The following is a 13520-nucleotide window of genomic DNA, read 5'->3' as shown; positions in this document are numbered from 1 at the left end:
CATGGGTGACCTTTCCACTTGTCATATATGACATACTTTTACACTCTGGATTTTGCTGCTGGACCAGTAATTTACGTTTTCGTTAAAATGGCGGACGACGATTTGGAAGGGTGAGTGACAATGACATTCCAAATCAGCGAATCTTGAGATCTTTTCCGCAGTGATTCACTTGTAGACAACTACATACTGAATTAACGTTTTTTCGCATTTTATATGTCGATCAAAAGTCATTTCTTGTCGCAGTGGTTGATAATAGTGGAAACGAAGCAATCGTTGTCCAATTTACTTTTTAACGGCTAAAGTCGCGATGGAGAACTTTCTCGATTTTCTTCTAGGTATGACGATGACCTCGATGAGGTCGAAGAAGAAGACCACTTTGAAGATGTAGATGACTTAGAGGTCAGCTTTCTAGCCATTATTTTCTGAATAAGTTAATTTAGTGGATCTACCATAATTTTGACAACGCACGTGTAATTTCGGTTACATGTGAGTCAAACATCACTTACTGATTATCAGAATCTAATAAATGAAAATTTTTAGTTTGATATAGTAACGATACTCTCAGAGAGGATAGTAATGATCTTTTTCCCGACAATGTAGAATGACGTCCCAGTTTGAAGGCACTTACATTTCTTTCAAACTCAGAAAACCATCGTGTCCGGAATAATAATGTGTCATGACCAATCATATGTGAGATCAGGATGTGTAGGCAAAATTAAATACTAGTGTACAAGCTAATCAGCGCTTACTGTGTGAGGCTGAGATTTCTCACACCTGACTGACGGCTGGCTGCCATGTTTTCTTGCATAGATAATAGGTAATATTCACTCTGAAGTTCATGGTTTTCTGAGTTTCACAGTAATCAAAAGTGGTAAAATACTTCTTTATAGCTATTTTCCTTTCCTGGTGGAGGTTGTATCTAATATCCTACTGTGTTTTTTTTTTCAGCCAACAGAAGACACAGATAATATTGACATTTTGCCCACAACAGGTATGGTTTGCAATAACTTTTCAACAGTGTTCTATAAAATCTCAGTTAAATAAGGTAATCCACTAGAACAAAGCCAAAAACTCGAGAGGTTGTGGCCACTTAGCCTTAAAGAGTTAACCATGTTAATTATAAGACACAGGATGAGGAAATGTTTCTTGCATTTCATTTTATTCAAGTAGGGAAGTTACATGATCCTTCAAGGTTGCTACTACAACCCTCATAACTGAATGTCTCACAATGTCAGGCTGAAGAACATTTTATAACAGTTACTGGACATTTTGATTGCTTAAATGTAATATTAACTCGTACTTTTTTATGTCAATTTGCAGAAGAAAGCCAAGAACCAACAAAAAGAATCACAACACCATATATGACAAAATATGAGAGAGCAAGAGTATTAGGAACTAGAGCTCTACAGATAAGGTACTTGACCCTTTAACTCTCAGAAGTGATTAATATGTAAATTCTCCATGTAATATCTACAAATTATTCAGCAAACAGGTAATGAGAATACTCAAACTCATCAGGTACAAGATATTATATTACCTTGATTGAACACCAAATTCTTGTAACCAATTAACAAGGAAATGTGTTGCAGCTAGAGGGGAGAATTAACAATCAGATCTTGGGAGTTAAAGGGTTAGTTTACTCAACAAATAAAGATTGTTAAAGACTTAATGGCAGGGATAGAGATCTTGAGTTATACCTTGGCTACAGACTATTTCAGTCCATTCTGGCAAGACCACAATTTTAGGAACTCAATTTTATCTGTTGTGTTTTGATAACCAGTATGGGTGCCCCTGTTATGGTGGAACTTGAAGGTCAGACAGATCCTCTACAGATAGCCATGAAGGAACTCAAGTAAGAATTTTAATGAATTTTTTTTAACAGAGTATTTAAGCTAAAACTTACAGCGTAAGTAGTTTAACAGCTAGTACCAAGTTGTCTCAATGATGTAATGATAAGAGAGTTTTTAATTATCTGTACTTAGATCTCTGTTTTGTGATAGTTGATGTGTGCTTAGCCAGAATAAACTACCACATGGAAATCAAGGGTTAATTATCTATAGTGGGCAGCATAGCCAATGGGATTGCAGCATCTGTGATATAATTCATGCAGATTTATAATAATATTTATTAGACTATATGACAAATGAAACTGGAAATATAATTGCAGAAGTACATCAATCACAGGAGTTGCAAGCCTCTTCATTCATTTTAGATATTATTTCAGAGCAAGAAAATCCCCATTACTTTTTGGCAATATCTTCCAGACAGAAGCCTAGAAGTCTGAGTAATAGATGAACTCATCACCACAGAATGAAACTGCATTGGTGGTAGTTTTAGTTGTCAGCAGTTGTTTGATATGCTTCTTAGTTCATTTTATGTCCATGAACAAAAAGACTCCATTTTCCTTTTTTTTAACCCCATCCATGAGAGTTGTGTACATCTGTTGTGGCATGTTACTCAATAATTTTACAATGCCTGTACTGAACCCTTAAAGTTTTTAATGTAAAAAAATGCTTGTCATCCAACACTTTTTTTTTCTTTTAACCTTTTAACTCCCAAGATCTGATTGTTAATTCTCCCTTCTGGCTGCTACATGTTTCCTTGTAAATTAGTCATAAGAATTTGGAGTAAGATGGAGATAACAACTTCTACCTGATAAGTTTGAATATTCTCATTACCTGTTTGCTGGATAATTTATGGATATTTTAGGGAGAAGGTACATGTTAATCACTTCTGGGAGTTGAAGGGTCAACAAAATATTTTCCTTAAACTACATTTAATAAAAGGAAGGTTACAATAAACCATTAATCATATCTTGATAACCAAATAAAGAACTATTGTTGTTATTGTATTGTGCAACATTTGTCATAATTCCAAATATAGGAAGTTAGAATTGGATACTTTTTTGTTTCAATAAACCATATTTAAGAAAGTTAATTTTCTATCAAAAAAAAAAAAAAATGATGAACAGTCTCTTAGTCAAGGGCAGGTAACCCCTCTTCCCTTTCCCCTTCCTTTCCCCCCCCCCCCCCCCCCAACAGCAAATTATTGAATTTTCCTTTTCCACTTATACTCTGTGACCTGGCCCTATTAATTTTTGCTGCAATTTTTATTTTTATTTTAAATAGATTCTTCAGGAAGCTCTGCCTGTAACCTCTGTGTGCCCAACTTTGCCCAAAGTGGACCTCAATTTCTCCCTTAAAGAGGACATCATTCCATCAGGTTTTTACCAAGCGGAAGTGAAAGGAGAGAAGTGGTGCCTCTTTATTTTTGCTACAGAACAACAGCTGAGTCAGTTAGCTGCAACAAAAACATGGTACATGGACAGAAATGACAAGATAGTCAAGGAACCCTTTCACCAACATGTCGGCCGAGTCTGCAAAACAAGTGCCATTAGTGTTTGTCTTAATGTCCTCAAAGAAGAAGAGAGATTACAAGAAGGTTAGTATACATATAACTCCCTCTAAATGCTCAGTCCCACATTTTTTCAATGTAAATAATGGTTAGAGCACTCTTCAATTGAAATTTTTAATATCAAGGCCAAAGTTACCTTGACAGCCAATCAGAAGAAAGTAAAATATGCTCATTTAATACCCAATTTGAGTGAATTATTGATTCTTTATCTATCAGATTTTGAGAGAGATCATCCATCTTCTACCGTGTGAATGGCTTCATGTGCAATTTGTTACAGCAGATTTTGATGAGGCATTATTGTGGGGAGCACTTTGGTCTGTTGTCCTACATGCAATTAGCCACAGGGATGTCCTCTTCACTGGACCCAGTTAATGTGGAAAAAGGTAAACTATGAATGTAAAGAACTAAACACCTGTTTATTAGTGTCTTTTGTTTTTGCCCTTTGGGATTTTTGTATGTTAGTTCATCTTGCGTGCGGAATATATTTTAGCGTGTTAGTCGAGTAATTTATTGTAGTATATTTGTTAGTATCTAAAGGACGTGTAAGCCTTTTCGGGTCAGTTTTTTCGCTTGCCATCTCCAAGCAGTCATTTTTCGCCCTACAGTAGCCAGATTTCATGTTACAGTTCGTTGCCGCTCCAGTGCAGTTTTTTCCCAGCTCCTGGAGTGTTTGGAGTGTTTAGTCCATTGTTGGAAGTTATAATGAACTTTTCGAGTCAAGTTGAATGGACTTGTATGATGGTCTGAGCTCCTTGCACCAGCAGAATTACAGCATAAGGCCATCAAGCTCTTTGACCAACCTTCTCTTTTCTTATCAGCCACCCTGACATGCTGCTACTCTTTCACTCTTACATGTACCCTTCCCAATTGTCTGGGACAAGTTTGTCATGTAAAGGTCTGTTTTTTTGAGAAAGCGATTGATGGTTTTCCCCTCTGGTTGTGAAAACATGAATTGCTGACTGTCTTTTTCATGAAAACTCTCACCTGGACAATTAGACTATATGAGCAATATGCAATTTGCTAACAACGGCATCCAAATGAACACTACGATTGGCCAACCTCAGAGGCAAGTTCATGCATGGTTTATCTTTGTAATAGGCAAGATGCTTAGTCCAAACAAACTTCCCATTTGTTTATTTTTCAAGTGGTATGTTTACAAACCTTTTTTAGTTAGAGATAGTAGTCATGCTCTCCATCAATGAAAAGACTAAAATTTTTTGGCTCATATTTTTGTCAGATGCAAGAACTTGGTCAGCAAGCACTGTGCATTGAGGATAATGGTATGCACAAATACATTAGAAAACTGCTTGCATTACCCTTACTGCCTAGCAACGAGATTTTTACTCAGTTCTAGAGACTTAAAGTACAGGCAACCACAGCAACACTTCAGGAACTAATAAAATACATTGAGGATACATGGATCACTAACATTGCGTACCCCATTAGAGATTGGTCTGTTTATTGTCAGCCAATAAGAACAATGAATGACATTGAAAGCTGGCTAAGGCTTCTTAGTGGTGAAACTGGTAGGAGCAGCCAAGTTCCTTTTTACACTCTAGTTCAGTCACTGCATCAAGTGGCCAAACTTTCTGTTCAAAACGTGCAGTTGGTAAGGAACAAAAAGTTGATCAGGATTCAACAGCAAGATTGCCATTACTTGCAGTCACAGATCAGTCAGTATTGGACTGAGTACATATTGGAAAAGAAAAATAACAACAACAAAACTTCTTAAGGTCTGTTCCAAGCTGTATGGGCCATCTCAAACTGATTCCTGACTTTCATATATCATGAGATTTTATTCATTCATTAATAAGCTTGTATTTATTTTGAATACTGATATTATATACCAGCAGAAGCTTGGAACCTATCAGTAATTTGTAGAACTTTACGTGCGACGATTTTTTGAAAAATTTCCTTTGTCGTAATCAAAATGTCTTATTTTTTGCATTCAGTTTTGTATTTTGTGAAAAAGTAATTTTGGGAAATGTGCATAACAGTTGTGTATTAGAAATATTATCATTAAACACATGCTGGGGCTAGTAGTAATGGTAGATGTGTCAAAATCTTTTACAGCAGTGATGAGTTTCTTTAACTTTTCAAGAAAAAAATTTCACTTAGCATAAACATTTAATATATTACAGTCTAATATTAATTATTGATCATTAATAGTACAGTCGGGGTGAAGAGAATTGTTAATATTTTAATATTTATTATTTCTACAGTGTTGTAAAACATATTGTAAGATGTACTACCCCTGTTAATGTTGTGAGCGCTGGTTGTGATGATTATCATAATTCCAGGTTGTAAGTGTTTCTTCATTGTTGCAAGAAGTATTAGTGTCATAAATTGTATTGACTAATTCCCGTATGGCAGCAGTGTAATATGGAAAGAGGGGAAATTCTCTTACCTAAGATAGCCACAGATTATCCAAACAAATTACTCCCGTGTTTGGCTCGTTACACTGTGTTGTCTCTACCCTGACACGTGTTACACAACAAGCCTAAACATTTGCTGCAGGGAACATCCAAGAATGTGTCTTTGTTTCTACCTTGCGAGGCCAGCGCACTTGACGAGCGCAAAATACGCACGTGAAGAATAGCACCCCCGGTTCTCCCTCGTGTGTGCCGGTGTCAAGCTGGTGTCACTCACACGACAGGTTCCCAGGGTTCTACCTCCCCCATGGAGAGAGGAGCTTGGCAACGAGGTTGTCGTTTGTGCGCAATCCAGCGCGTGCTACGTAGAGTAGTTTGTTCCTGCATTAGTCATTTTTCTAAAGGGCGGGTATGATTATACTTTTTTTCTTTTCGGAAAGCATGTTAGCCTTCTTAGCCTCGCTTTTAAGATAAGGTTTTTATTGATTTTAAACATTTTATCGAGGCCAGAAATTGAAAATTAAAGAATGACAGCTGGGCCCGTCTGTTACATTGAAAGCGAGACGTTATTTTATCAACAAGGACTTTCAACACTGATTTTATCACAGGATAACAGGTTGAAACTAAAAAATAGTTAAAAACAAACATCACGCTACATTTCTCGAGAACAATGAACTCTTCAGTGCCAAGGCATTTAGCATATTAAGGGTTTAAAATTTTAATGAGGTGTGAAAAACAAGTCATAACACCTCAACCAGTCTCCGGATAAACATCAGGCTACGTTTCTCGAGAACAATGAACTCTTCAGTGCATAGGCATTTAGTACCTTAAGGGTTTAAAATTTTCATGAGGTGTGAAAAACAACTCATAACACCTCAACCAGTCTCCGGATAAACATCAGGCTACGTTTCTCGAGAACAATGAACTCTTCAGTGCATAGGCATTTAGTACCTTAAGGGTTTAAAATTTTCATGAGGTGTGAAAAACAACTCATAACACCTCAACCAGTCTCCGGATAAACATCACGCTACGTTTCTCGAGAACAATGAACTCTTCAGTGCATAGGCATTTAGTACCTTAAGGGTTTAAAATTTTCATGAGGTGTGAAAAACAACTCATAACACCTCAACCAGTCTCCGGATAAACATCACGCTGCGTTTCTCGAGAACAATGAACTCTCCAGTGCAGAGGCATTTAGTTCCTTAAGGGTTTAAAATTTTCATGAGGTGTGAAAAACAAGTCATAACACGTCAATCAGTCTCCGGATAAATTTCAAGTTGCAGTCTTGCAGTTCGTCCACTGATCAACAAGATAATCAGTTTGTGCGTCTACCATCATTATATTTCTCGCTCTAACTTGAAGGTGGGTAAATAACATTTTTTTAAACTATAAACGAAATAAAACAACAACAGACAATATCGATGAAGGTCTGAGAAACTCCAAACTCTGTTATGCGCAATAATTTGTTTCTTCGTGCTTCTTGTTCATGCCATGCAAGATCGTAATCCCATTCATTTAGAATATCTTGTAGGAATTTGCAACAGAAAATATTGAGTTTTTGGCAACTTGAAAGAGTTTTGAAATTTCATAAACATGTGAATCAAAATACCGGGAAAGTATCATATCAGACGTGAAATTAATTCAAACTGTTTGCAAGCAAAGAAAACTTTGTGTCAATGAAGCGGAGGTGAGAGTTGGAAAAAATTGGTTTTGACGCTATACCAAGCTTATTGAAGTGAATTTTCTGAAGGACTTTAAGTTCTAAGATGCACATTCATCCTATAGCGTCACAGTCTTCGATTTCTCGGCTTTTGCATTTTAATGAGATACAACATTTGAATCTCGAGAAAGAAATATTTTAGTTTTAATTACAAAGTGCTGGGACTTGGCATTCAAATACATACATACGTTCATATTAACTCCCAACTTGGGCTTTTCGGTTGCAGTGTCTAACTACAACTTTTAAAATACATATAAGTAAAAAAGGAGAAGGAATAATTGGTAAATAAGACATTTTGTAACTAGAATCAATTACAAAAGACCTAGAAATATAGTTCAAAAATGAAGTTGTACTCAACACAAATGTTCACCGCTTAATAGCTTCTGCGCTAAACGACGCCTGAAGATATTTACACTATCCGCAGCTTTCAAATCATTAGAAAAACATTTCCAAAGTTTGCATCCACGACATGTGAATGAACGTGGACGACAACGAGGGATGTGTAAAAGATTGCATGATCGCGTAGTCCTAGTGTGAATATGAGAACGAGGTACAAATATATTGGCCAGATATTTTGGGACTAGATCATTAAGACATTTAAATACCATTACAGCATCGTTAAGAAGGAATTTATCCTTAACAGTAAGCCAGTTAAGGGATCTTATGCCTTCTAAGAAGTGATCATATTTCCTAAGACCTAACGCGATACGCGCAGCAAAATTCTGTACTAATTGGAGTTTCTTTGTATTGCCTTGAGAAGTGTTAGGCCATACATTTGAGCAATAGAACAGTTTACTAAAAACGAAAGCGTTCATCAACAACATAAGAGACTTTCTGTCCAGAAGGACAAATAAACAAAAGAAAGCAGATTCAAAGCGTACATCTTTATCCTAATATAAAGTAGAGGTGAGTCTTCAATTTGTCTCAAGATAGTTTAGTCAACTTAATTTAGACAACTCAAAAAACATATCTGTTCTAGGTGTAAGATTGAAGAAAGTAATTGTCATTTCTGTCAAGACTAAGTCAGGGAACTTTGAAGAGCATTGTGTGGGGTTGTCATGTTCATTTCAAAACGGAAGTTGAACGATACTAAGTGTGTTGTCCAGATTAAAAGGGAAATTTCCCTTGCTAAGGTGTGTTTAACCCGTAAACATCAAGCCACATTTCTGGAGAACAATTAACTCTTCATCGCAGAGGCATTTTGCATATTAAGGGTTTAAATTTTCCGAGTGGTATGAATAACAAGTCATAACACCTCAACATGTCTCCGGATAAATTTTGAGTTGCAGTCTTGCAGTTCGTCCAATAATCATTGAGGTAATCACTTTGTGCGTCTGCAATCATGATATTTCTCGCTCTTGTTAGACTTGGCACAACACGTAATTTCTGATCACTGCTGTCACTAACAAGATTTGACGTTTGGTATTTGACGTTTGACAGTCATCACCTTAGGAACAGAGAATGTAAAAGTTTTGAGTCGCTTTTAGCATAAATGAAATTGCAACCTTTTGTAGTCATCAATTTCCTGTTATCATCAAATGCACAATAATTTGTTTCTTCGTGCCTCTTGTTCATGCCATGCAAGCTCGTAATCCCTTTCATTTATGATATCTTGTAGGAAGCTACAACAGAAATTATTATGTCTTTGGCAAGTTGTAAGAGTTTTGAAATTTCATAAACATGTAAAAATCAAAACACCGTGAAAGTATCATATCGGACGTGAAATTAATTCAAACTGTTTGATGGCAAAGAAAACTCTGTATCATTAAAGGGGAGTTGAGGTTGGAAAAAAACCAGGTTTTGACGCTAAACTAAGCTCAGTGAAGTGAATTATTTGAAGGACTTTAAGTTCTAAGATGCACATTCATCTTCTGGTGTCACAGTCTTCGATTTCTCGGTTTCTGCATTTTAATGAGATGCAACATTTGAACATCGAGAGGGAAATATTTTATTTATAATTACACAGTGCTGGGACTTGCATCCAAACAGAAGCAGATTCAAAGCGTACATCTTTATTCTAATATAAAGTAGGAGGTGAAGTTTCACTTTGTCCCAAGTTAATTTAGTTTGCTTAATTTAGACAAATCAAAAAACACGCCTCTTCTAGGTGTAAGATTGAACATCGTAATTGTTATTTCTGTCAAGACTGAGTCAGGGAATTTTGAAGAGCATTGTTATGGGTGGCCATGCTGAGTGTATTGTCCAGATTAAAAGGGAAATTTCCCTTGCTAAGGTGTGTTAGATCTGTAAAACAACACGCCTCATTTCTTGAGAACAATTAACTCTTTAACCCTAAGGTATTTTGCATATTAAGGGTTTAAATTTGCCGTGTGGTATGAATAACAAGTCATAACACGTCAACCACTCTCCGGGTAAATTTCGTGTTGCAGTCTTGCATTTCGTCCACTAATCATTACGATAATCAGTTTGTGCGTCTGCCATCATTGTAATATTTCTCGCTGTTACTTAAATTTTAAGGAAGGTAAGTAACAGCTAGTTTTTTTTCAACTATTAAAGAAATAAAACAACAACAGACAATATCGATGAAGGTCTAAGAAACTCCAAAACTTTGTTAGACTTGGCACAACATTCAATTTCTGATCATTGCTGTCGCTAACAAGATTTGACGTTTGGCATTTGACGTTTGACAGTCATTACCTTAGGAACAGAGAATGTAAAAGTTTTAAGTCGCTTTTAGCATGAATGAAAATGCAATCTTTTGTAGCCCTCAATTTCCTGTTATCATCAAATACGCAATAATTTGTTTCTTCGTGCCTCTTGTTCATGCCATGCAAGCTCGTAATCCCATTCATTTAGGATATCTTTTAGGAAGCTACAACAGTAATTATTATGTCTTTGGCAAGTTGAAAGAGTTTTGATATTTCATAAACATGAAAATCAAAATACCGTGAAAGTATCATATCAGAGGTGAAATTAATTCAAGCTGTTTGCTGGGAAAGAAAACTCTGTATCGATAAAGTGGAGTTGGGATTTGAAAAAAAACTATATTTGACGCTATACCAAACTTATTGGAGTGAATTATTTGAAGGACTTTAAGTTCTAAAATGCATATTCCTCTTATGGCGTCACAGTCTTTGATTTCTCGGTTTCCGCATTTTGATGATCGTGAGTTACAACATTTGAGCCTCGAAAGGGAAATATTTAACATCCAAACAGAAAATAGATTCAAAGCGTATATCTCTATTCTAATTTAGAGAAGAGATCAGGTTTTACTGTTTCAAGTTAACTTAATTCAGACCACTCAAAAAGCACACCTGTTCTAGATGTAAGAATGAAGATTATAATTGTTATTTCTGTCAAGACTAAGTCAGGGAATTTTGAAGAGCATTGTTCAGGGTGGCCATGCTGAATGTATTGTCCAGATTAAAAAGGAAATTTTTCTTCCTAAGTTGTGTTTGACCTATAAAACATCACGCCACATTTCTCGAGAACAGTGAAATCTTTACTGCATAGGCGTTTAGCATGTTAGCAATTAAAATTTCCTTGTAGTAAGAATAACAAGTCATAACACCTCAACCAGTCTCCAGATAAATTTCGAGTTCCAGTCTTGCAGTTCGTCCAATAATCATTAGGATAATCAGTTTGTGCGTCTGCCATCATGATGTTTCTCGCTCTAACTTGAATTTCAAGGTAGGCAAAGAACAGTTTTTATCAACTACACTTTTTGTTGTTCATTATGAGAAAATATGCACTCATTTGCGTGAAAAGCCGAACTATTGCGTGAAGTTACATTAATCAGCGACAAAAAACGATCATTTGCGCGTAAATCAGATTCCATAACGATTTTTGTATTTTAATCAGCATTCCATAACAATTTTGGGCATTCTTATACGTCAAACGTCATACAAAAGAAAAAAATACACTTTCATTTCCGCTAACCTTCAAGTTATAAACGCCATCTTTAATGCCAGTGGAGACAATAAACAAACATTCTAAAGCAGGAATCATTCATTAAAACTTTTAACCAACAGCCTCATAAGGTGTATCGTTATTTTCACCGACTATCGAGGCCTCAAAATCCAAATAATCAGACCACCATATCGAACTGCTCTTACTCGAACCACTATACGCCATATTTACTTTAATTTCCTAAGTGTACACAAGTGTGACCTATCAGGTCAAATTCAAATTCGAAGCGTGTGTGGCGGATGACTTATGAAGCCGCATTTAGGACAGATTTCTAGGCGAAAAAAGGCACGAAGAGGCGTTCGAAGTACCCTGTGTCTATTTCAATATGTTAACTTAGGCAATATTTATGTAAAAGGCCCTATTATTGGGTGAAGTCCGTCGCGCTAAAATCCGAGCTAAAAGAAAAAAAAAACAAGGTTTTAGCGCCGCTGGGAGTTCTTAGAGTAAGAAACTGACCTAAATTTTTTTTTCCTTGATATTTTTCGACCTGCGCCACAAACTTCGCCGAAAAGGTGACTGTGATCGTCCAGAATGATCGATATGATGATCGTGTTATCGTCGGTTACACTTAATAAAATCCTGTAGTTTGGTTCTGAAATGTTCTGTCAGGTTTGAAGAGCTTGAGCTTTCTAAATTCAAATATAAAAAGAGTAGAAACCAATTTTTTTTCAAAAAAGTTCCTCATTAACACGTTAACCGAACGCTAATCAATATGATATTCAATACGTTTTGTTCACCTTTTTCGTCGCGAGACAGAATCATTTCCCAGAATTTGGCTGTTTAAAACGTTTAGAGAATCAATCGGTGTGTTCTAAACGCTCTTCCCCACTATCCTTTCATTTTTAAATGGTTAAAATCTAAGATTTAGGAAGCTACATATATATGCGGTCGGAGTTTGCTCAAAAGACTAATTTACATAATTCTGCTGACACGCTGGCAAAATCACCAAAAGTTTGAATTCACTTAGGCGTAGGAAATTAATAACTGCAAGATATTTTTACATCTTTATGCTTTCGACCATCTTATTAGAAGAAATCAACCGGAGTTCAAAGAGAACTCTGTATTAGAGGTTTAAAAAAACCTAGGTTTTGACGCTATACCAAGCTTATTGAGGTGAAGTTTTTGAAGGACTTTAAGTTCTAAGATGCACATTCATCCTATATGGCGTCAGAGTCTTCGATTTCTGCATTTTATTGAGATACAACATTTGAACCTCGAGAAGGAAATGTTTTAGTTTTAATAACTAAGTGCTGTGACTTGGAATCCAAACAGAAAGCAGATTCAAAACGTACATCTTTATTCTAACAAAAAGAAGAGATGAGTCTTCACTTTGTCTCAAGTTAAGTTAGTTGTGTAATCACTCTTCGTACCATGACGTCATGCACAATTGATAAAGCCACTGCGCATATGCGATGATTATTTGTTTAAAAGAGAATATCATGACAAATGAACTTGTTTCCTCATATACATCAATCGCTTTTTAATTTCACTTAAGAGCTAATGTCAGCATGCATCAGACAAACAGCGGCAAGTTACCAAAACTTTACTTTCACCCCTACTTTCATATTTTATAGCCCAACATGTTCTAATAATTGTGGTGTAGTTTTTTTGTAAAAATTTATTTTAGTTTTCGAGAAATGATTCTTTTCGTTCGACCGCTCAAATATGCAAATTTTCACCGTGAATATTACCCGAGTTGTGTGACCTCATGTAACGAATATACTAGACCTACGGTATTCCCGTCAACATAATCCTTTGTTTTATCAACTAAACTTAATTCCCTGTCATTATTGAAGCTGGCAAAGAGATACTTATTTTTTGGTCAATATTTTTGTCCGACATACTTTTCCTATGTCGAAAAGTAGCGTTAAAACAAAGACAGTTTTAAAAATGATTGATATGACAGAATCTACTGAGCTTCAAGCTTTTAAAAGAAAAAAGGATGGTTATAAAGTTACTGTACAAATTTCCTTGTGTATTTATGTTGTTCTATCTTGAGACGAACTCAAAGTCCGGCAAAATTTACTTGATAGCGACTATGAAATATACATGGTGCGCCTACTTGTCACAACCGTTAACTGGCA

At 36.0% G+C, this 13520-nt stretch overlaps 2 protein-coding genes across 5 annotated transcripts in view; both read left to right on the top strand.

Annotated features, from left to right (window-relative positions):
* LOC131783209 (uncharacterized) overlaps positions 1 to 13520 on the top strand; it is a 227665-nt gene that overhangs the window by 37975 nt on the left and 176170 nt on the right. The window lies entirely within an intron of this gene.
* On the top strand, positions 72 to 5960 carry LOC131787459 (DNA-directed RNA polymerases I, II, and III subunit RPABC2-like). 4 transcript variants are annotated; one of them, XM_066159845.1, is made up of 8 exons: positions 72 to 110; positions 336 to 399; positions 949 to 991; positions 1321 to 1414; positions 1781 to 1852; positions 3138 to 3441; positions 3631 to 3797; positions 4652 to 5960. In XM_066159845.1, exons 1-6 carry the CDS (start codon positions 88 to 90, stop codon positions 3151 to 3153), a joined length of 312 nt encoding a protein of 103 aa, XP_066015942.1. In that variant the 5' UTR covers positions 72 to 87; the 3' UTR covers positions 3154 to 3441; positions 3631 to 3797; positions 4652 to 5960. The 4 variants fall into 4 exon arrangements, with proteins under 4 accessions (XP_066015942.1, XP_066015939.1, XP_066015941.1 ...); XM_066159842.1 differs by having other exon boundaries at positions 3142 to 3441; positions 4652 to 5959; XM_066159844.1 differs by having other exon boundaries at positions 3129 to 3441; positions 4652 to 5958.

This window comes from Pocillopora verrucosa, chromosome 12, assembly GCF_036669915.1.
Source record: "Pocillopora verrucosa isolate sample1 chromosome 12, ASM3666991v2, whole genome shotgun sequence".
Lineage (NCBI taxonomy): Eukaryota > Metazoa > Cnidaria > Anthozoa > Scleractinia > Pocilloporidae > Pocillopora > Pocillopora verrucosa.
The sequence above is the reverse complement of the archived record's forward strand: the minus strand, read 5'-3'. Positions and strand labels throughout refer to the sequence as shown.

Excerpts from the sequence above, each read along its gene's own strand:
- LOC131787459 (XM_066159842.1), top strand. The coding sequence starts at position 88 with ATGGCGGACGACGATTTGGAAGG. Across the intron at positions 111-335 it reads GCGGACGACGATTTGGAAGG|GTATGACGATGACCTCGATG; the intron begins GTGAGTGACAAT and ends ATTTTCTTCTAG. Across the intron at positions 992-1,320 it reads TGACATTTTGCCCACAACAG|AAGAAAGCCAAGAACCAACA; the intron begins GTATGGTTTGCA and ends GTCAATTTGCAG.